This window comes from Rana temporaria, chromosome 9 (assembly GCF_905171775.1).
Source record: "Rana temporaria chromosome 9, aRanTem1.1, whole genome shotgun sequence".
NCBI lineage: Eukaryota > Metazoa > Chordata > Amphibia > Anura > Ranidae > Rana > Rana temporaria.
Window position 1 is genome coordinate 131,866,354 of NC_053497.1, and position 23,602 is coordinate 131,889,955.

The 23,602-nt window shown below is 43.4% G+C and overlaps 1 protein-coding gene across 3 annotated transcripts in view; it reads left to right on the forward strand.

The window, feature by feature from the left end:
- LOC120914078 (metabotropic glutamate receptor 6-like) overlaps positions 1 to 23,602 on the forward strand; it is a 119,512-nt gene that overhangs the window by 21,902 nt on the left and 74,008 nt on the right. For all 3 annotated transcript variants that reach the window (XM_040324538.1, XM_040324539.1, XM_040324537.1), the window contains exon 2: positions 1,554 to 2,125. In XM_040324538.1, the coding sequence (XP_040180472.1) occupies positions 1,643 to 2,125 (483 nt within the window). In that variant the 5' untranslated portion in view covers positions 1,554 to 1,642. The remainder of the gene's footprint in view (positions 1 to 1,553; positions 2,126 to 23,602) is intronic.

A 23,602-nucleotide genomic window follows, 5' to 3' on the forward strand; every position in this document is an offset into this window, starting at 1 on the left:
TTGTCCTAACAGAGACAGCACCAGGAGCCATTGGATCCTGCTGCTGTCGGCCAAATCCTGTCAGCAGAGAGTGGGGGAGGGGGGTTAGCTGCGTTGTGTTTGTCAATAGAGCGAGCCAACAGGTGCGCCCCCATAGGAAGTTGTTTCCTATGGTGGTGAACTGAGAGGAGGAGAAGCCCAGAGCATCAGCAGTGGACCCGAGAAGAGGAGGTTTGGGTCTGGTCAGCAGGTAAGTATTACATGTTTGTTATTTTAATTTAAAAAAAAAAGCTTTATAATCACTTTAACAGGCTAAAAGAATATATTTAAGTGGATCGTGAGGATATCCAGTGTTTTTTTTTAATGCATTAAAGGCATCTGTGGTCTCACTTAAGCTGCCATCTTGTTAAACAGTTATCACCAGCTGGTTCTAAAATAAAAATGAAAAGAGATATCTATTCACCAACATATACACCAGTAGACATTAGTGGCACATGAATAGATTGTTTTGACAAACTAAAGTGCGAGGAGGTAATTATTGCTGAGGTTTGGGATGCATATTTTACATGATGAACTATATGCTGTGGTATATGCAAATCACAGTAAAATGAGCTTTGAGTATTTATAATAGCCGCCAAAATATTGGCACTGCATTGTAAACTTGTTCCATGGTAATAACAGCCTGTACATGTTACTTGAAAGTGTTGTGCTGATGTTTTATACGGCTTACATAGAAATGAGTCCCATTTTATTTTTAGAACAAGGATGTGCAGACTGATTAAGTGTTTATATATCACAATTACATAAACATGTCCGCTATTCCATTAGTATATTTAGGTACACCTATCCTATAGCATATTATAAAATACTGTATATAATGTGTTATATGCTTTTTATACATTACCTCATATTAGTAGGAGTTTATTTTAGAAAATATCTATCTCGTACTTGGTATTTTTGTTCACCAGAAGATGCTATGCTAGTTCTGTATTTCTATGCTGTACGTTTAGAGGATAGTAATATAAAATGGTTAGATTATTTGGGGTTTTTGCTATTGGTTGTATATGTTTTTTATTTGGTGAATGTCATTGGTTGGATGTATAGGGGCTGCATTTAAACCTTGGATCATTATTGCATTTGTCAGAGGGGGTCTAGTCTTGTCTTGCTAGAAGAATACAGATTAGTCTGAGGTCTTCATGCTAGAGCTTTGCAGTGTGTGTGTGGGTTCAGTGCTTGTTCTCTTAGTTATAAATAGGATTTAAAGAATAGATGCAGAGATGGCCTGGGGCGTACTGTCACTGGCAGGACTGTGAGCTGGCTGTAAGCTTTACTCTGCTCCCTCTCTGTATCCTGTGGAGGTTTGGGTAAATTTATGTATAAATACTTCCCCTCTGTGCCCTCTTTCTCTGTCTTCTGCATGCTTCCCTTTGTCCTCTGTCAAAATGCTCCTTATGTATGTCATTCTGACCCCTACAACCCATCTTCACACATTGCATCTGAAATGTGTTCTTATATGAATCGTTACCTTGTGATGGAATGCTGATCACTGACCTATCTATGTTCTCTTTCTGCAGACATCTCCCAGTCATATTTTTTTGGATACAGCCTGAATGACAGAGTCTACAAATCCATCAGTCCTCCCTCGAGAGGAACTCACAAAGACATGGGACCTCCTCCAGCTCCCAGAACCCTCTTGTTCTTCATCCTCTTGCAGAGGGGAGTTGAGTCTCAGCAGAATACCCAACCCCACTCTATTAAGATAGATGGGGACATCACTTTAGGAGGCTTGTTCCCAGTCCATGCCAAGGGCCCAGCTGGTGTTCCATGTGGAGAAGTGAAAAAAGAAGCTGGGATACATCGAATGGAGGCTATGCTATATGCCCTGGACCAAATTAATGGGGATCCCGAGCTTCTTCCCAACCTGACGCTTGGAGCTCGTATTCTAGACACCTGCTCTCGAGACACCTATGCTCTGGAACAGTCTCTTACCTTTGTTCAAGCCCTGATTCAGAAAGACACCTCAGATATTCGCTGTTCCAATGGAGAGCCAGCCATTTTCAGCCGCCCAGAGAGGGTTGTGGGAGTGATTGGCGCTTCAGCAAGCTCAGTCTCCATCATGGTGGCCAACGTGTTGAGACTCTTTGCTGTAAGATCATCCGATTTACATATTTATTTTTTTCCTACTTAAAAATGAATTATTATGATAGACAAATATATCTGGCTTACTGCCTGCTTTTTCTTCCTTGTGCTATGTTATCAGTTTTGCTTTTAGCAGCCCCATTAAAGCAGAGCTTAAAGCAAACCTTTTTTTAACATAAAGGTATTTAAGTGACACAAAAATCGACAGGTACCTAAGATGAATATTAAGCATTTTGAATAGCAGATCACAGGGGTTGTGGCTGTAAGTATTTGCATATTGAGGTCCTCTTGGGCAGAGGTATGTACAGGCACTTCTATGTCTCTTCTCATACTTTATTAAAGTCTAACAAATCACCTCTGCTTGTAAAAATCCAACACAAGGCCACAATGTTGTCAGGATAAACTCACTACCTCTTGATTCATTGCAATATTCAAGTTAAAGTTTTTCAAGTTTTAGAGCCCTTTCACACTGGTGCGTTTTTGCGGCTTTTTTGTCGCGTTTTCGCGGTAAAAATAGCGCTATTAAAACGCAAATAAAACGCTCCCCATGCATCTCAATTGAACCCTTCACACTGAGGCGTTGCGCTGGAGGAGCGTTGAAAAAAGTCCTGCAAGCAGCATCTTTGGAGCAGCTTTTGAGCGCTGAAAAAAACGCTCCAAAAACGCCCCTCTCCATTGAAATGAATTGAAAACGCGGTAAAAACGCCCTGAGCTGTAGAAAAGTCACATGATCTCACAAAAAATTTAACATGCAAGCAGAAAAGAGAACATCTATGGGATCTCAAAAACGATCATTTTTCAAATAGAGTCATGAAAAGAAAAAGCTGTAACATGGTGGCACAGAGGCACATACCCGACTGGGAAAAGCTAAACAATAAACAAAAAAACAACAAACATGAGTACCAGAACTGGAGAACATCCTACTTCCACTAGTCCCAAATCCCTAACCCTAATCCCGCTCCCAATAGTCCCAAATCCTTAACCCTAATCCCGCTTCCAATAGTCCCAAATCTCTAACCCCACTTCCACTAGTCCCAAATCCCTAACCCTAATCCCACTTCCACTGGTCCCAAATCCCTAACCCTAATCCCACTTCCACTAGTGCCAAATCCCTAACCCAATCCCACTTCCAATAGTCCAAAATCCCTAACCCTACTTCCACTAGTCCATAATCCCACTTCCACTAGTCCCAAATCCCTAACCCTACCCTGCTCCAAATAGTCCCAAATCCCTAACCCTAATCCCACTCCCAATAGTCCCAAATCCCTAATCCTGCTCCCAATAGTCCCAAATCCCTAACCCTAATCCCACTTCCACTAGTCCCAAATCCCTAACCCTAATCTCACTCCCAATAGTCCAAAAACCCTAATCCTGCTCCCAATAGTCCCAAATCCCTAACCCTAATCCCACTCCCAAATCCCTAACCCTAACCCTGCTCCCAATGGTCCCAATTCACTAACCCTTCTCCCAATAGTCCCAAATCCCTAACCCTAATCCCGCTTCCACTAGTCCCAAATCCCTAACCCCACTTCCACTAGTCCCAAATTCCTAACCCTAATCTCACTCCCAATAGTCCAAAATCCCTAACCCTAATCCTGCTCCCAATAGTCCCTAACGGCTAATCCCGCTACCAAAAGTCCCAAATCACTAACCCTAACCCCACTCCCAATAGTCCCAATTCACTAACCCTAATCCTGCTCCCACTAGTCCCAAATCCCTAACCCTAATCCCACTTCCACTAGTCCCAAATCCCTAACCCTAACCTCACTCCCAATAGTCCAAAATCCCTAATCCTGCTCCCAATAGTCCCAAAACCCTAATCCCACTCCCAATAGTCCCAATTTCACTAACCCTAATCCTGCTCCCAATAGTCCCAAAACCCTAACCCTAATCCCACTTTCACTAGTCCCAAATCCCTAAACCTAACCCCAATCTCACTCCCACTAGTCCCAAATCCCTAACCCTAATCTCACTCCCACTAGTCCCAAATCCCTAACCCTAATCTCACTCCCAATAGTCCAAAAACCCTAACCCTGCTCCCAATAGTCCCAAATCCCTAACCCTATTCTCACTCCCAATAGTCCCAAATCCCTAACCCCGCTCCCAATAGTCCCAAATCCATAACCGTAATCACATTCAGTATTGATGTTTGAAATGTATTAATTATATAAATAAAAGAAAACAAATTTACATTTATTATGTTTATTACATGACAAAAATAATCACACAATATACAGTATGTAGTACACTCAAAATACTATATACTCCAAAAGAGACAGAAAGATTAATATATTTTAAAGTATGTTAAAATAGATCTAATAATGAATATGTTTATACTACTGTAGGTTTATAATTTGGGACTATTGGGAGCGAGGTTAGGGTTAGGGATTTTGGACTAGTGGAAGCGGGATTAGGCTTAGGGTTAAGGACTTCAGACAATTGGGAGTGAGAATAGGGTTAAGGTTAGGGAATTGGGACTATTGGCAGCAGGATTAGGGTTAGGGATTTGGGACTATTGGAAGCGGGGTTAGGGATTTGGGACTATTGGGAGCGGGATTAGGGTTAGGTTTAGTGAATTGGGACAATTGAGAGCGAGATTAGGGTTAGGGATTTGAGACTATTGGGAGCGGGATTAGGGTTAGGTTTAGTAAATTGGGACAATTGGGAGCGAGAATAGGGTTAGGGATTTGGAACTATTGGGAGTGGGATTAGGGATTTGGGACTATTGGGAGTGGGATTAGGGTTAGGTTTAGTGAATTGGGACTAAAAATAGCGCTATTAAAACGCAAATAAAACGCTCCCCATGCATCTCAATTGAACCCTTCACACTGAGGCGTTGCGCTGGAGGAGCGTTGAAAAAAGTCCTGCAAGCAGCATCTTTGGAGCAGCTTTTGAGCGCTGAAAAAAACGCTCCAAAAACGCCCCTCTCCATTGAAATGAATTGAAAACGCGGTAAAAACGCCCTGAGCTGTAGAAAAGTCACATGATCTCACAAAAAATTTAACATGCAAGCAGAAAAGAGAACATCTATGGGATCTCAAAAACGATCATTTTTCAAATAGAGTCATGAAAAGAAAAAGCTGTAACATGGTGGCACAGAGGCACATACCCGACTGGGAAAAGCTAAACAATAAACAAAAAAACAACAAACATGAGTACCAGAACTGGAGAACATCCTACTTCCACTAGTCCCAAATCCCTAACCCTAATCCCGCTCCCAATAGTCCCAAATCCTTAACCCTAATCCCGCTTCCAATAGTCCCAAATCTCTAACCCCACTTCCACTAGTCCCAAATCCCTAACCCTAATCCCACTTCCACTAGTCCCTAACCCTAATCCCACTTCCACTAGTCCCAAATCCCTAACCCTAATCCCACTTCCACTGGTCCCAAATCCCTAACCCTAATCCCACTTCCACTAGTGCCAAATCCCTAACCCAATCCCACTTCCAATAGTCCAAAATCCCTAACCCCACTTCCACTAGTCCATAATCCCACTTCCACTAGTCCCAAATCCCTAACCCTGCTCCCAATAGTCCCAAATCCCTAACCCTAATCCCACTCCCAATAGTCCCAAATCCCTAATCCTGCTCCCAATAGTCCCAAATCCCTAACCCTAATCCCACTTCCACTAGTCCCAAATCCCTAACCCTAATCTCACTCCCAATAGTCCAAAAACCCTAATCCTGCTCCCAATAGTCCCAAATCCCTAACCCTAATCCCACTCCCAAATCCCTAACCCTAACCCTGCTCCCAATGGTCCCAAATCCCTAACCCTAATCCCGCTTCCACTAGTCCCAAATCCCTAACCCTAACCACACTTCCACTAGTCCCAAATTCCTAACCCTAATCTCACTCCCAATAGTCCAAAATCCCTAACCCTAATCCTGCTCCCAATAGTCCCTAACGGCTAATCCCGCTACCAAAAGTCCCAAATCACTAACCCCACTCCCAATAGTCCCAATTCACTAACCCTAATCCTGCTCCCAATAGTCCCAAATCCCTAACCCTAATCCCGCTTCCACTAGTCCCAAATCCCTAACCCTAATCCCACTTCCACTAGTCCCAAATCCCTAACCCTAACCTCACTCCCAATAGTCCAAAATCCCTAATCCTGCTCCCAATAGTCCCAAAACCCTAATCCCACTCCCAATAGTCCCAATTTCACTAACCCTAATCCTGCTCCCAATAGTCCCAAAACCCTAACCCTAATCCCACTTTCACTAGTCCCAAATCCCTAAACCTAACCCCAATCTCACTCCCACTAGTCCCAAATCCCTAATCTCACTCCTACTAGTCCCAAATCCCTAACCCTAATCTCACTCCCAATAGTCCAAAAACCCTAACCCTGCTCCCAATAGTCCCAAATCCCTAACCCTATTCTCACTCCCAATAGTCCCAAATCCCTAACCCCGCTCCCAATAGTCCCAAATCCATAACCGTAATCACATTCAGTATTGATGTTTGAAATGTATTAATTATATAAATAAAAGAAAACAAATTTACATTTATTATGTTTATTACATGACAAAAATAATCACACAATATACAGTATGTAGTACACTCAAAATACTATATACTCCAAAAGAGACAGAAAGATTAATATATTTTAAAGTATGTTAAAATAGATCTAATAATGAATATGTTTATACTACTGTAGGTTTATAATTTGGGACTATTGGGAGCGAGGTTAGGGATTTTGGACTAGTGGAAGCGATTAGGGTTAGGGTTAAGGACTTCAGACAATTGGGAGTGAGAATAGGGTTAAGGTTAGGGAATTGGGACTATTGGCAGCAGGATTAGGGTTAGGGATTTGGGACTATTGGAAGCGGGGTTAGGGATTTCGGACTATTGGGAGCGGGATTAGGGTTAGGTTTAGTGAATTGGGACAATTGAGAGCGAGATTAGGGTTAGGGATTTGAGACTATTGGGAGCGGGATTAGGGTTAGGTTTAGTAAATTGGGACAATTGGGAGCGAGAATAGGGTTAGGGATTTGGAACTATTGGGAGTGGGATTAGGGTTAGGGATTTGGGACTATTGGGAGTGGGATTAGGGTTAGGTTTAGTGAATTGGGAGCGAGATTAGGGATTTGGGACTATTGGGAGTGGGATTAGGGTTAGGTTTAGTGAATTGGGAGCGAGGTTAGGGATTTGGGAGTGGGATTAGGGTTAGGTTTAGTGAATTGGGACAATTGGGAGCGAGTTTAGGGTTAGGCATTTGGGACTATTGGGAGTGGGGTTAGGGATTTGGGACTATTGGGAGCGGGATTAGGGTTAGGTTTAGTGAATTGGGACAATTGGGAGCGAGGTTAGGGATTTGGGATTATTGGGAGTGGGGTTAGGGTTAGGGATTTGGGACTATTGGGAGCGGGGTTAGGTTTAGTGAATTGGGACTATTGGGAGCGGGATTAGGGTTAGGTTTAGTGAATTGGGACAATTGGGAGCGAGATTAGGGTTAGGGATTTGGGACTATTGTGAGCGGGATTAGGGTTAGGGATTTTGGACTATTGGGAGCGGGGTTAGGGTTAGGGATTTGAGACTATTAGGAGCGAGGTTAGGGATTTGGGACTATTGGAAGCGGGGTTAGGGATTTGGGACTCTTGGGAGCGGGATTAGGGTTAGGTTTAGTGAATTGGGACAATTGGGAGCGGGATTTGGGACTATTGTGAGCGGGATTAGGGTTAGGGATTTTGGACTATTGGGAGCGGGGTTAGGGTTAGGGATTTTGGACTATTGGGAGCGGGGTTAAGGTTAGGGATTCGAGACTATTGGGAGCGGGGTTAGGGATTTGGGACTCTTGGGAGCGGGATTAGGGTTAGGTTTAGTGAATTGGGACAATTGGGAGCGAGATTAGGGTTAGGGATTTGGGACTATTGTGAGTAGGGTTAGGGATTTTGGACTATTGGGAGCGGGATTAGGGTTAGGGATTTGAAACTATTGGGAGCGGGATTAGGGTTAGGGATTCAAGGCTATTGGGAGTGGGATTCGGATTTAGATACTTACGTTGCAATGCTCATCCGAGTGTAATTTCTGAACTTGTCTGGGTGCACTCTCAAGTCCTCATATAGCAACGCAAATTGTCCCCTTGAGGTGTGTGCTTGGAGGACGGGATGAACCCAATAGCGATGTTTCTGCCTCTGTTTGTGGATATTCTCCCAATAGAGTAGCACAAACAACAAAAAAGCTCCATAAACTCCATCTAAAGTAAACAGGAAGTGATGTAGAGAAGTGGGGTTGTCCTTTGACGCCCATGCTTCAATAACGCTTGTAAAACACTGTCAAAACGCCCATAGCCTCGCGGTAATTTTACCGCAAATGCGGTAAAAACGCGGTAAAATAGCAGCGTTTTACCGCTATTTTATCGCTCCGCTATAGGCGTTTACAGTGTGAAAGGGCTCTTAACACTACTGGTGCCCCTCCCTTATGTATGACGAGGAACTTGTTCAGGCTTGATACTGCATCAACATTGCTCCATGCTGCAAAAGATTATTAAAGGCATAGGTGTAACTTTAAATTCTTGTAATTGATTACCTTAAATGCGGTGAGTGAATTTTGAAAACAATATTGCCTCATGTTGGAATATACCTTAAAGTGTTTTTTTTTTAACTTGTACAGATCTGAGGCTTGAGTTTAGCACCTTAGTTTTCATATAGAGGCTGTAAAAACTGAAAAGTCTGTCTGCATAAAAGGGTGTTTTGTGTTAATTGAATACGTTTTTGAAGTGGCAAGTTTAAGGCTGTGTAGCCCAACCCAAATTATAATTTTAGAATGGTGACAACTACAACCTTTTTTTTAACAATAGGTGTTATGTTCTCCCTGTGGTGCCATCTGTCAGGAATCATAGGCAACTTTGAGCGTTTATTCCTGTTTGTGACCACTAGTTATACTATTTCTGTCATGGCTAAACAAGTCTGAACTAGAAAAAATGTGATCTCAATAATCAATGCAAGCCTAAAGTGTTTTACCTGAAATAAGCAAAGCAGTCACCATCATGTGCTAAAAACCCAACATATTCTGTACTGGATTTCACATTGGCTGTTCTCTCAACTCAATGAGTTTGTATATGGTGATTTAAGCAGTTTTTCTTAAACTAAAATTCTAGCTAAATATTTTCCCTTTTAATGGATAAAGCACAACCTGGCTTTTTAAAGGCACCCTGTCCTTTTGGCTGTTTATAATTGTAAGGTGCAATGTGGATGGCGAATGTTTGCCCACAAGAGTTGATCATGGTGGAGTGAACAAATCTGCACCTCCTGTTATTCATGTTGAATGGTCTCTATTGAAGAAGATTGGTGGAATCAACTCTATTTAATGTTCTACTACTTTTTATTGTTTTAGCACTGATTATTATTTGCACTGGATTTAGGAGTTGGGTTATTGTATATCTTGTTTGGAAATGATATTGTTGTTTTCAATATTGAATAGTGTTTTGCAGTGTAGTACCATTTATTTTTACACAAACCTGCAATGTGGCTGTCAAAAATGTTAACTGATTAGACTGGGCAATAGATTTTCTATTTTACCTAATGCATGTTCAGGATTCTTAATGGGCAATTCTGAAAACTAGAAAATTGGCATAATGTTATTATATGCTATGCTAACAGATAGCTGCACCAGAGCATAACATGTTAGTATGTAGCCAAAGTAACACAAATTAACCTTGCAGCATGTCATGTCCTGTTCAGCTCTTAAGAGGAAAAGGCTTGGTATTTGTCCTGCTATGCATAAAAGCATAATGGGCCAGATTCAGAAAGATCAGCGGATCTTTCTGCTGGCGTAACGTAACTCATTTACGTTACGCCGCCGCAAGTTTTTCAGGCAAGTGCTGTATTCACAAAGCACTTGCCTGTAAAGTTACGGCGGCGTAGCGTAAATTACCCGGTGGAATTCAAATTAGGCGGGTAGGGGGCGTGTATCATTTAAATGATGGGTGTCCCCGCACTAAACGAACTGCGCATGCGCTGGCTGCGACTGAATCCCAGTGGGCATGCTCCAAATGACGTCGGCAACTCGTCATGCTTTTGTCGTGAACGTAAATTACGTCCAGCCGTATTCGCGAACGACTTACGCAAACAACGTAAACATTTCAAAACTCGGCACGGGAACGACGGCCATACTTAACATTAGCTACCCCTCATATAGCAGGGGTAACTATACGCCGGAAAAAGCCGAATGCAAACGCTGTAAAAAAAAAAAGCGCCGGGCGGCCTGGAATTGCAGCCTAAGATCCGACGGTGTAAGACAATTACACCTGTCGGATCTTATGCCGCGTACACACCATCACTTTATGTGATGAAAAAAAATGACGTTTTTAAAAACGTCACTTTAATTGACCGTGTGTGTGGGAAAACGTCATTTTATGTCTTGTAAAAAACGACCAAAAAAAATTGAAGCATGCTTCAATTTTATGTGTCGTTTTTCAAAAGTGCACTTTTTACTTCACAGAAATTGACCGTGTGTAGCAAAAAACGTCGTTTTCTAAGACGTTTTTTCATCCACGCATGCCCAGAAACAAGCTTCAATGGAAAAACGTGGTGGAACGTAACCTCACTTTGCAAGATCATTGTGAGAAAACGATGGTGTGTAGGCAACTTCGTCTTTGAAAATTGAAGTTTCAAAAACGTCGTTTTTTACTTCACAGAAAGTGTCGTTTTTTTTTCATCACATAAAGTGATGGTGTGTACGGGGCATTAGGGATATCTATGCCTAACCTGATTCTATGAATCAGGCGCATAGATACGACCGTCGGAACTCAGATATACGATGGCGTATCAGGAGATACGCCGTCGTATCTCTTTCTGAATCCGGCCCAACGTGTTCTATTTTGTCAGTCTCATCATTATTATAGTATAACATAAGGCTGTATTATGGAAGATTAGTCTGCCATATATGGTTACATATGGCAGGCTGGAACAGTTAAAGAACAGTTCCAGGCAAATATACAAAAAAAAAAAAAACCTTCAGTTAACTAATACATTCCTACAAAATATTAATTAGTAGTCCAAAAAAACAGGCAGAAGTCCAGGCATTGGCAAATCGTCTGCAGCATTTCAGTCTATCAAAAAGTGTTGTCACCTTCCATAGTCTATTCATTCATAACACCAGGAGCAGGTGGTTCACGAGAAGATGTGCATTACATGAAATAAATCAGTCTCTGTCGCTACCCTCCAAAGTCATCACCCCAGGACTCCAATGAGCACATTCTGTAGCCTCAATGGTGTTCCGGCAGCAACCTAAAAGCAAATGCAGGCATCGGTAGCTGGACCAGGAAGTAGATTAATAACAAATCACTGCAGGTATATTTATAAAATAACAATGCAATTATTTAGTGAACATAAGTGGGAGCTTTATATTTGCCCATGGTTCTTTTTTATTTTGTTTAATTATGGGCTCTATGGATGAGAACATGTATGTAGGGTTATATCTTGCTTACAGGAGGATTTGGACACTGGCAAACAAAAGCCAGTGATAAGCTTGTTATAACCCCTCCTACTCTGAGCATGCCTGTTTTTTTATCTTGTGTCCTAAGAGAATGAATGACTTTTCTACTTAGAAAAGTGTATCTGTTTTGCTAGCAATTTGTTTTCTTTTTGTTCAAGATGAATTTATTATTCAGAGAAGACTACGTGCAGTTAGAGCAGTTCTCCTATGTAACTATCCGGATTGGTATAGTCTTTGCAATAGCTTTGGAGCCTACACCTGGGCACTGCTGGTCTGGGCGTTTGCAGGGCTTGGGCTCAGCTTGTAGTGATTTTCAGACTTCTGTGTACTGTGTTAGCTGCAGAGCGCTTTTCAGGTACAGAGCTGTAGCACAGCCTTGGAGTGCCCCAGTCTCTAAAGACTTATTAAAGTGGTTGTAAAGGCAGACTTTATTTTTACCATACTGCATTCTATAAAGGGTTCTATAAAAACCTTCTACATGCAGCCCCCCCATCAAACACATACCTGAGCCCAATCTTGATCCAGCAATGTGCACGAGAGCCAAGGCTCTTTCTCCTCATTGGCTTGGATACAACAGCAGGAGCCATTGGTTTCCTCTGATGTCAGTCAGAGCCAGTGACAGGGGGTGGGGCCAAACCCCACTCTGTGTGTCTTATGGACACAGAGCAAGCACGTACAACTGCCGGAATAGCAAGCAGCTTGCTTTGTTCCAATGGTGTCCTATCTTAATGATGCACTGACCATGTGAGTGGAAGATGTTGCATTATGTAAGGAATCTATAGATAAACAGATAGAGGCTCTCTCCAAAATATTGTTTTCTTTGATTGATTGCATTGCTAAATGCCGTGGCTGTGATGTTAGTCTGTCAAACATTAGGGCAGTGATTCTCAATTATTTTCTGTCATGCCCCCCCTAGGAAGAAGAAAACATTTCGCGCCCCCCGCGCGACTGTAAATAGTATCATTTGTCTATAAAATTGTTATAAGTACACCTCTGCATAACACTGTATCCACATATCCCCCCACACAGTATTGCCCTTCTTCACATATCCCCCCACACACAGTATTGCCCTTCTTCACATATCCCCCCACACACAGTATTGCCCTTCTTCACATATCCCCCCACACACAGTATTGCCCTTCTTCACATATCCCCCCACACACAGTATTGCCCTTCTTCACATATCCCCCCACACACAGTATTGCCCTTCTTCACATATCCCCCCCACACAGTATTGCCCGTCTTCACATATCCCCCCCACACAGTATTGCCCTTCTTCACATATCCCCCCACACACAGTATTGCCCTTCTTCACATATCCCCCCCACACAGTATTGCCCTTCTTCACATATCCCCCCCACACAGTATTGCCCCATCACATATCCCCCCCATACAGTATTGCCCCATCACATATCCCCCCACACAGTATTGCCCCCTTTACATGACCCCATCACATACCCCCCCACAAAGTATTGCCCCCTTTACATGACCCCCATCACATATCCTGCACACAGTTTCCCCCATCACATAACCCCCCTTTTCCCCCCACAGCACAGCCCCACTCCTCGTCCTTAACATTTCCATATATTTTTCCTCCCTTCCTCCCTCTCCACTCCTACCTGTAACTTTTCAGCGCAGAGAGCAGGAGGCGGGACATTCGTCAAGTGAAGCCGCAGCAGCACTGGGCGGGGCGGGGAGACTTTTGGGCGAACTGGTGATTGGCTGCTAGGACAGCCTCCTAGCAGCCAATCACCTGCCGTCCAACATGACAGGCTGCTACCTCTCTGGTCCCGTCCCCCGGTTCAAAAATGTCCCGCCTCCCGCCGTCCGCTCCTCTAACTAGCGGAGGAGGCTGGGGACAGAAGCGGATACTAAATGGCGCGATCGCCGCGGTCCGGAACGAGCCCCCCTTTATGGAGTCTCGGGCCCCCCCTGGGGGGCGCGCCCCACTATTTGAGAAGCACTGCATTAGGGGAATGGAGTAAACACATGGAAAGGGATCCAGCTCTACTACACACTAATCCTCCATTTGTGGAGTGTGGTCATGCTGACAGCTATACAATACTATTTAGACGGTGTAGTGGACTTCTCATGTGTTATCTCCTGCATGAGTTCCCTATCAGCGAACTTGCAAACTCTTTGGTTGAAATGTTTTGCTGTGGTGCCTTTCAGGGTGACACGGTGCTGTGTGTGCCTTTGGAGCTGCCTTGGACACCCTCATCAAGGATGGTACTGGGGGTAAGAGTACTCCTAATCAAAAAAAAGGACATAAAGGACATAAAACCCCTTGCACACTTGTATTTTTTCTATATGTAGTGATTTGTGTATTTAGACTATAATAAGTAGCAGCACCTTTCAGTACACTTTTTTGGTTAGCGGGTAAGCGCAAAATTATTTTTTATACTGCATATATATAGTATGAAAAAAGCCATATTACTATTTGTGAGCTAGAAATCTGATGACAAGATAAGATTACAGCCCTAGACATCTTACTCTAGCAGCAAGTATGTGAGACTAGTTTGAGCACCTTGAATGCATTACTACCATATTAATGCTGTAGTATTGCAATATGCTGCGAGATAACTAAAGTTGACTGTACTTTAGCTGTCACAGGTTATCTTGTAAGTCACCACCACATCTCCCCGAGTGCAGCCCATGAGCCTCAACACAATAACCTTTATTATTATTATTTTTATTACAGAATTTATATAGCGTCAACAGTACTTTAAAATATAAAGGGAGACAATACAGCAACAATGCAAGAGGGTTAGGAGGGCCCTGCTCCTGCAAGATTTCTGCCTGTGCCAGGATTATTGACTGTATAATATAGCCTTTCTTCAAAAAGTTTATGAATTCCTGACTGTTAGATGCTTGGTTCCCCCATAAAGTTAATGTTTCACAATGCTCTCTTAGACACCCTTATGCCCTGTACACACGATCGGTTCATCCGATGAAAATGGTCTGATGGATTTTTTCATCAGATATCCGATGAAGCTGACTTTCATCAGTCTTGCCTACACACCATCAGTTAAAAAAACGATCGTGTCAAAACGTGGTGACGTAAAACATTTTAAAACAAGTTCCTAGTTTTTTCACCGATGGATAAAAAACCGATGGAGCCTACACACGATCGATTCGTCTGGTTAAAAAGCTCCATCAGACCGTTTTCATCAGACGAACTGATCGTGTGTACGCGGCATTAGTGTAATGTGTTAGCTAGCCACAGAGTGCTTTACAGGGCTGTACTGCAGCCATTGTTGGAAGCCTGTCCCTGAAGACCCCTGGGGTTGTGTGCCCACTGGAGGGGTGATGACTGTTTGGATAAGTGATGGGGGAGCCTGGGTGTACTGGACCCCATAAGGGATTACGTCAAGAGCCCCAGCTGCCATTACTGTGCCAGATTTCGGTTGCTTGCCAGCTTTCGGATTGGGTGTGTTGCCATTTTTAAGATTGGCGCAGGAATATCAGGCTTCAGATGGGGACTGCTAATCTGCCTGCATCACCTCCTTCTAAGGGAAACGAAGCACAGTCATTTGCAGAGCAAATTTAGAACGGCCCGGCTTCAGATCCTTCAGGACAGTACTTGAGCTAACCCACTGCCTCCAGTGACTAATTACAGATGGCATTAACCTTTACCCAGTGGACTCTCCCCATAGTGGAACCGGACATTTCTTGCTTTAACAAGACTTTGAAACTCCCTGATGAGTGCATCCTGGTATTTAAGGATGGTAGCTAAAAGCTGATTCCAAGGATTTTTTCTTTCTAGCAGACCCTGACCTGCAATCAAACATTTCTACAATGTCCCTTGTCAGACCTTGGCCGTTTAGTCAAAGGATCTGTCTCAGGATCCTGGATCTATCATAATGACTTTCTCTGTTTTCCAGCAGCTAGAACTCATGCCCATGCCTCCAATGTGTTGATGGGCCAGTGGATATTATATGCCTAATATCCAGAATGAGACTCCTTTCGGTACACACACAAAGGACCCTTAGGTTCAAATGCTGGTCTGTAGAAGAGCAGTGTCCCTATTTAAGGATGTCACCAGGGGAAGAGCAACCTTTTACCCCAAAAAAGAAGCCTAAGAATCTTCCTGGGAAACCCTATTCCTCAGAGGCTAAGGGGAGTTTCTTTTGTTTCTTCCAGAGCTTTAAATCCAGGGGAAAGCCTGTTTCTCCATTCCGATGTAAGTCCTGGAATTCCATGTCCTCTAAACCAGCAAACAAGCCCTCCTCACAATGAATAAACACTCCCCAATTTATTAGAGTGGGACGAAGTCTGTTGGCCTTGCTACTTCCTGGTTCTTGGTCCTGGTTATTGCCCTTCTCTTTTAACTGAACCTCCCGCCTTCACCAAGGTGATTGCCTCTTTTTGCTCTACTTAATGATCGGGGCATTCCCAAAGTTGGAAATTTAGTTGATCTGAGGGAAGAGTCAGCACACACTCTATGGCAGGCTATGCCTACCAGAATATTGAAACCCTGCACAATTTTGAGTGGATTTTGAAACGGCACTAAAACTGACTCATCTCTTGGAGAATCTAGGTCCTATTCTGGATACTTCCCTGTTCAAGGTCTTCCTTCCACATGAAAGCTCCAAACAATTTTCAGATGCTATATTCCAAGAGCAAACCAACCCCCACCTTTGCAGGATGGTCCTAGGCTTAAAAGTGTCCCTCTTCAAGGCAGTTTCATATGCCCAGTTTCACTACAGACTGTTCCAACTGAACATTCTGGTTAGGTGGTGCCAGATTATTTTGCACCATTGCTCGAACCCCAAGACCAGGCCTGTCCTTAACTGGTGGGTCACGAGCCCAGCCCTGAAGTCATGGAAACCCTTACACCCACTGGTCTGCAAGTTTCTCACAATGGATGCCAGCCACTCAGGCTGTGGAGGAAACCTAGAGACCCTGTAGTGCAAGGGACTTGGTCTCTAAAGGAATTCTGGCTCTTAACAGTCTGGAACTAAGGGCAATTTGGTTATCCCTTTAATGCTGGATCTCCTGACTGCAAGGTCATCTGACTTTTGTACAGGGTTTTGTACATATAACATCCTTTGTGCATTCTCCGGTGCCTCTGTGGATCTCAGGCTTGTCTATTCTCACTCACAAGGTTGCCTTCCTTGTTGCGATCACATCTGAAAGTTGAGTTTCTGAGTTGACGGCTTTAACCTGCCTGGAAACCTTTATTATGCTACACAGAGATAAGGTTGTTTTGAGGCCTAAGGCCTAATTTCTTGCCAAAGTGGCTTTATCCATCCATGACATCCCAAGGAGATTTCCCTTCACTTTCTATATTGAATACAAGCTTTTTGAGTGAATCTCTCAGCTACAGCTTCTTTCAGACACTGATTATTTTTTGTCATTCCTGTAGGGGACAACCGGCTCATTCCACTATTCCACCACCAGGTGGATTCGTCAGCTCATCATTCAAGCCTATGGTCTTATGGACAAGGTTTCACCTTTTCTTGTCAAAGTGTTCTCCACTAGACCAGTTGATGCATTGTGAGCTTTCAGTATCAGCCATTTGTCTCCTCTAAAGGCCCACACACACAATCTGACTTTTTGATAACAACGGTCTAACGGACTTGTTTGATCGGACAATCCGACCGTGTGTATGCTCCATCGGACAATTGTTTTCGCTTTTTCATCAGACAAATGTTCGCTGTGAATGCTCTCAAACTTTTCAACAACAAATGTCTGATGAAGCATCATCCGATCATGTGTACACAAGTCCATCGGACTTAAGTCCAAAGTACAAACACGCATGCTCCCAACCAATGCTAAAGATCAGACAACAATAGCAGAAGTTGCCCAAAAGGTGGCGGTAAAGAGCTGAAAAACCACGTGATTTGGTGAAAGTTGGCTGAAAAAGTCCTGCCATGTGTATGCATACCAAGTTCACGGCCAGCTCAGCGCAAAATCCAGGGAAAAGTCAGATGGAAGTCCGATCGTGTTTATGAGGCTTAAAGCTGGCCATACATTATACAATTTTCTTGTTCAATTTCCTTCAGATTTACCTTCAACTATGTAGTGCAAGGGCCTGCCTGACTGCATACAAATTGAAAGTGTTTAGGTTTGACCTCATATTATATGGTTTTGGTAAATCAAAAGGAAATTTGTACAATAACATTGTATAATGTATGGCCAGCCTAAGGCCCCGTACACACGACCAAACATGTATGCTGAAACTGGTCCGCGGACCAGTTTCAGCATACATGTTCGGTTGTGTGTAGGCACGAGCGGGCAGAATTACAGCAAACATTTGCCCGCCGGGCCTTTTCCCAGCGGGCAAATATTCCTGGACTTGTTTTAAAACCGTCCGCTGGAATCCTGCCCGCTCGGACATGTATGGTCGTCAGTACAGACCTACCGTACATGTCCGAGCGCCCGCCGTCCCTCACATGCGTTGAATGACTTTGACGCATGCGTGGAAGCATTTAAAAGGCAGGCCCGCCCACGTCACCGCGTCATCGTCGCGGCGACGGCGCGGACACGCCCCGCGTATTGTTTACACGCGGACTTCTGTACGATGGTTAGTACAGCCATCGTACAGAAGTCCCCGGGCAGACATGTACGGTGAAAACGGTCCGACGGACCGGTTTCATCATACATGTTTGCCCGTGTGTACCCGGCCTAAGTTTAAATGGCTTAGAAAGCTTGTCAGGTTTTTTTTGCTGTGTACCAGTTAAGGAGATCCACCCTCTCTGTTTGTCATGTTTACCATTATCATTGAACTGGAAAGTAAAAGAAAATCCCAAATTTTGGGTTGTCCCCAGAAAAGTAAAAAGGGAAAATTTTCCATCGGGACACTAGTTCTGGTGACCTTTGGGCCCTAAAGGAATTGCCTTAATTTGCTGGGCTTTCCTCTCATTTCCTGTTTGGCTATGGGACAGTAAGTGATGGAAAATCCCTGCAATTGGACATAGAAAAGGAAAAGAAGTGAAGGGAAATCTCTGCAATGGGACATAGATAGGGAAAACAAATTCTGACAGGGTTATAACCCTCCTTTGCTCTATCCAAAATGAGAAAAAAAGTTTTGCCTATAGTTCTAATTTAAAGCGGAGCTCCACCCAAATGGGGAAGCTCCACTTGTTCGCACCCCACCACTGCCACATTTGGCACTTTTTAGTGGGAAGCGGGTACCAGGTCCCACTTCCAGGTCTACGACATTTCCAGACCCTCCTTCTCCCCCCGCTGACTTCTAGGACACACACAGGTACCAGAAAATGGTGGGACCATTCAGACTCCTGCATGTGCAGTAGGAAACCAGCTATGAAGCCTGAAGGCTTCATTGTGGGTTTCCTTTACTTACACTGCCAGTGCCTGCACCCAAAGCTGATTGACAAATCGGGGTGCCGACATTGCAAGATAGCTGGACAGGTAAGTGTCCTTATATTAAAAGTCAGCAGCAACAGTATTTGTAGCTTCTGACTTTTTTTTTTTTTTTACAGACTGGAGCTCCTCTAAAGGCCCCATGCACACGAGACGCTGGTAAACGCGTGTTCAGAGGAATTTGGACAGCTTTTTCAACTGCCCCTGAACACATTCAATGTTATCCTATGTGTCCATGCACACAGTCACGTTTTTCTCTGTTTTTTGGCAGTTGCATTTATGCTAGTTTTTTCAGAAGCAAAAATATGGGTTCAGACGCAAAAGTTTTCGCATTTCAGACGCAAAACGCGGTACCGACGTTTTTCCACGATTTCGTTTATAGGCATTTTTATAGGTGACCTATTTTTTTACATTAGAAATCTCAAAAATGATGGCAAATGATGAAAAACCATAAAAAAAACATAACAAAAATGTAATTGCTTGCATTGCATTGTGGACAATCCACAACTTGTGGCAGGTGACATGGCCTGGTGACGTGGCAAGTGGACAATCCACAACTTGTGGCAGGTGACAGGGCAAGTGACGTGCCAGGTGATGTGGCAAGTGAACAATCCACAACTTGTGGCAGGTGACATGCCAGGTGATGTGAACTGGTGATGTGGCAGTTGACGTGGCCAGGTGACGTGGCAAGTGGACAATCCGCAACTTGTGGCAGGTGACATGGCCAGGTGATTTGGCAAGTGGATAATCCACAACTTGTGGCAGGTGACATGGCCAGGTGACGTGGCCAGGTGACATGGCCAGGTAAAGTGGCAAGTGGGCAATCCACAACTTGTGGCAGGTGTCATGGTCAGGTGACGTGGCAAGTGGACAATTCACAACTTGTGGCAGGTGACGTGGCCAGTTGACGTGAACAATCCACAACTTGTGGCAGGTGAGGTGGCCAGGTGGCGTGGCAAGTGGACAATCCACAACTTGTGGAGTGAAATTTAGAGGCGCTAGCTGATAGTGTGTGTACACTAAATAGATAATAAAATTGTATGCATCAAATAATCAAGTATAAATGAGTGAATGAATCAGTGAATAAATAGTGACCATATATATAAAGAAACCACAATAATATTTGAAATTCAAAATGTGGAAGTGCACAAAAGGAAAAACAAGAATAATTGTGCCAAGACTATAAATAAAGTCCATATATATGTGTGATGAGTCTTCAAAACCATAAACAGAGGATCTTCCACCTTCACCAAGATAAAGAAAGACCACCAAAAGTGCTCATGGATGGCACCTTACCGCAAATAATGGACCACTTTAATTAAAAAGAGGTCAATCAGGCAGATAAAGATATTATTCCAGACCCAGATCCCTCAGTCACGGTAATCTTGATAGAACAATACTCCACGCCACATGGGATAATTAAAGCAAAAGAGAGAAAATCGCCATAGAATAATATTGTTTTTATTTGGTAAAAACAGAGAAAACAAACGCCAAATGGCCTCTTACTTGATGGGGTGCCTAGCCCCGGCACTGAGGTTGAGGGCGTGGATGTAAATGGGAGATTAGATGGGGTCCCGTAGCCAGCATGGAAGCCGTGCAGAGCCGCACTGAACGCTGTTGGCGTGCGTTCCACCCTCCGAGAAGAGAGAGCCAGCGGGACCAGGAAGTGGGTGGGTCGAGCGTGACCTGTAAGCCTCGACGTACGTTTCGTGATGATGTCACGTCGTCAGGAAGCGTGACATCATCACGAAACGTACGTCGAGGCTTACAGGTCACGCTCGACCCACCCACTTCCTGGTCCCGCTGGCTCTCTCTTCTCGGAGGGTGGAACGCACGCCAACAGCGTTCAGTGCGGCTCTGCACGGCTTCCATGCCGGCTACGGGACCCCATCTAATCTCCCATTTACATCCACGCCCTCAACCTCAGTGCCGGGGCTAGGCACCCCATCAAGTAAGAGGCCATTTGGCGTTTGTTTTCTCTGTTTTTACCAAATAAAAACAATATTATTCTATGGCGATTTTCTCTCTTTTGCTTTAATTATCCCATGTGGCGTGGAGTATTGTTCTATCAAGACTATTGAGACTGAGAGATCTGGGTCTGGAATAATATCTTTATCTGCCTGATTGACCTCTTTTTAATTAAAGTGGTCCATTATTTGCGGTAAGGTGCCATCCATGAGCACTTTTGGTGGTCTTTCTTTATCTTGGTGAAGGTGGAAGATCCTCTGTTTATGGTTTTGAAGACTCATCACACATATATATGGACTTTATAGTCTTGGCACAATTATTCTTGTTTTTCCTTTTGTGCACTTCCACATTTTGAATTTCAAATATTATTGTGGTTTCTTTATATATATGGTCACTATTTATTCACTGATTCATTCACTCATTTATACTTGATTATTTGATGCATACAATTTTATTATCTATTTAGTGTACACACACTATCAGCTAGCGCCTCTAAATTTCACTCCACTGTTTACAATTGCATTTATGCAATTTCACAGAGAGCAGCTTGGTTTTTTACATATTGTTAATTTAATTTATTTTATTTATATTGGCGCGAGATTCCATTTCCAATCCACAACTTGTGGCAGGTGACGTGGCCAGGTGACATGGCAGGTGATGTGGCCAGGTGACGTGGCCAGTGGACAATCCCAAACTTGTGGCAGGTGACGTGGCCAGGTGATTTGGCAAGTGGATAATCCACTTGTGGCAGGTGACGTGGCAAGTGGACAATCCACAACTTGTGGCAGGTGTCGTGGTCAGGTGACGTGGCAAGTGGACAATCCACAACTTGTGGCAGGTGGCGTGGCCAGGTGACGTGGCAGATGACGTGGCAAGTGGACAATTCACAACTTGAGGCAGGTGCCGTGGCAAGTGGACAATCCGCAGATTGTGGCAGGTGATGTGGCAAGTGACACGCTAAATACACGTACACTGCTGCTCTCTCAGCTGCTACTCACTCTGCTCTCACAAAATGGCTGAAATGGTTAAATAATATTGTTTTTTGAGCTTAGGGAGGGTCTTATGATGTTTCTTAACCAAACGCTTATAAACGCAAACGCGGTAAAACGCGTTTCAAACCCCCGGTTTTTGCGTTTGAAAACTTGTGTTTAGATGAGTTTGCATCTGCGTCTCGTGTGCATGGGGCCTTATAGTGTAAGTTAATTTTTACAGAAAATCTGTAAGGTGAACTAACACTGGAACCCCTCACCACACCCCCCCCACCCCTGCTGACATGTAGTGCGTCAATCACCCGCTCTGACACATTAGATAGCCGCTTTACCGGTCCAAGGCTTTCAAAATGCCCTTGGCTTAATCTTCTAAACCTACCTTGTAAAGGTAGAGGCATTCTAATTGGACCAATCAGAACCTGCGTAGCCCGTCCTGTCAGCACTGGAGCAGAGGAGAGAAAGCTGCTGGGATTTTCAAATCCCCGGACCGGTAAAGCGTCTATTCGATGTGTCAAGTGAACAGGTGTACTTACAGTTTAACTCAAAAAATCTATTTATTTTTTTGTAGAAAAGGTTATGCTAAATGTTGTTGGCATTTTTTATAATGCATATTGCTTCATATCTTTCATTCATGCAGATCTCATTTAAGAAAAAAACAAACCATAAAACTGAAGGAAGAAATATGTCAGTCTTTGTTATGATGGGTCAAAGAGCATTTTAGAGTGTCATACTAGATATATCTGCTATCAGTATGTCAGTCTAGAGAATTTAACTCTAGTACACAAAAAAACTGCTGCAAGACTAGATATGTCTGCAGAGTGTCATGCTGGATTTGACTATGATATGTCATACTAGATATCTGTGCGCTGTATTGCATTATATTAAAACTGTTCAAAATAAAATAAAACAACTTATTGTTAACCAAAAATCGATTTTCTAATGAATAAAACGATTTACCATCATATACTGTACCTTTTAGCAGGTAAAAGATAAAGATTTATGTTTCTACAGGATTCACAATTTGCTGCTATTAGGCAAGAGAAGACATTGGTTCGATGGGTTAGAAAAAATTTCTTGATTCCTAATATTTCCCCCTTTTTTACTTGAGAAAAGCAACAGTGGGAGTATCTTCCTCAATCCGTTAACTTAAATGTGAACACATGGGTGAGCAGAGAATTTACGTTTATAGCAGTACTATGACGGGTCTTTTGGGCACCTTGCTTCACTCCGAGGTCTGGTTCACACCGGTGTGTTTTCTGTTTTAAAAACACGCACTACAGTCCATTTAACATGGTTTCCAATAGGTCATGTTCACATTTGTGCATTTTTCACATGTGTGTGTTTTTGCAAAGGGTCAGGGACTTTTTTTCCAGCAGCAGGTTGCATTTTTGGTTCCATAGACTACAATGGAAACGGACCTGAATTGCATAAAAAAGTGCAGTGCTTGAATTTTTTATGCATTTCTGCTGCGTTCTTGCTGGTTGCTCCTGCAAGACAAAACACACATGCCAAAAAGGCAAAAAGCATTAAAAATGCATCAAAAATGAATGTGAAAAAAAAAACCATCAGGAAAATTAATCAACTGCAACCTGCATAGGTGTGAACCAGGACTGAAGGAGACAACCTAACGAGACAATATAATGTTTTGGCGGCATAGGGTGGGTCAGCTTGCCGTCATTACCGCATATCTAGTGCCCGTTATTCCATACACTTTGCTAGTAAGACCCCTTTCACACTGATGAACCGATTAGGTTCACC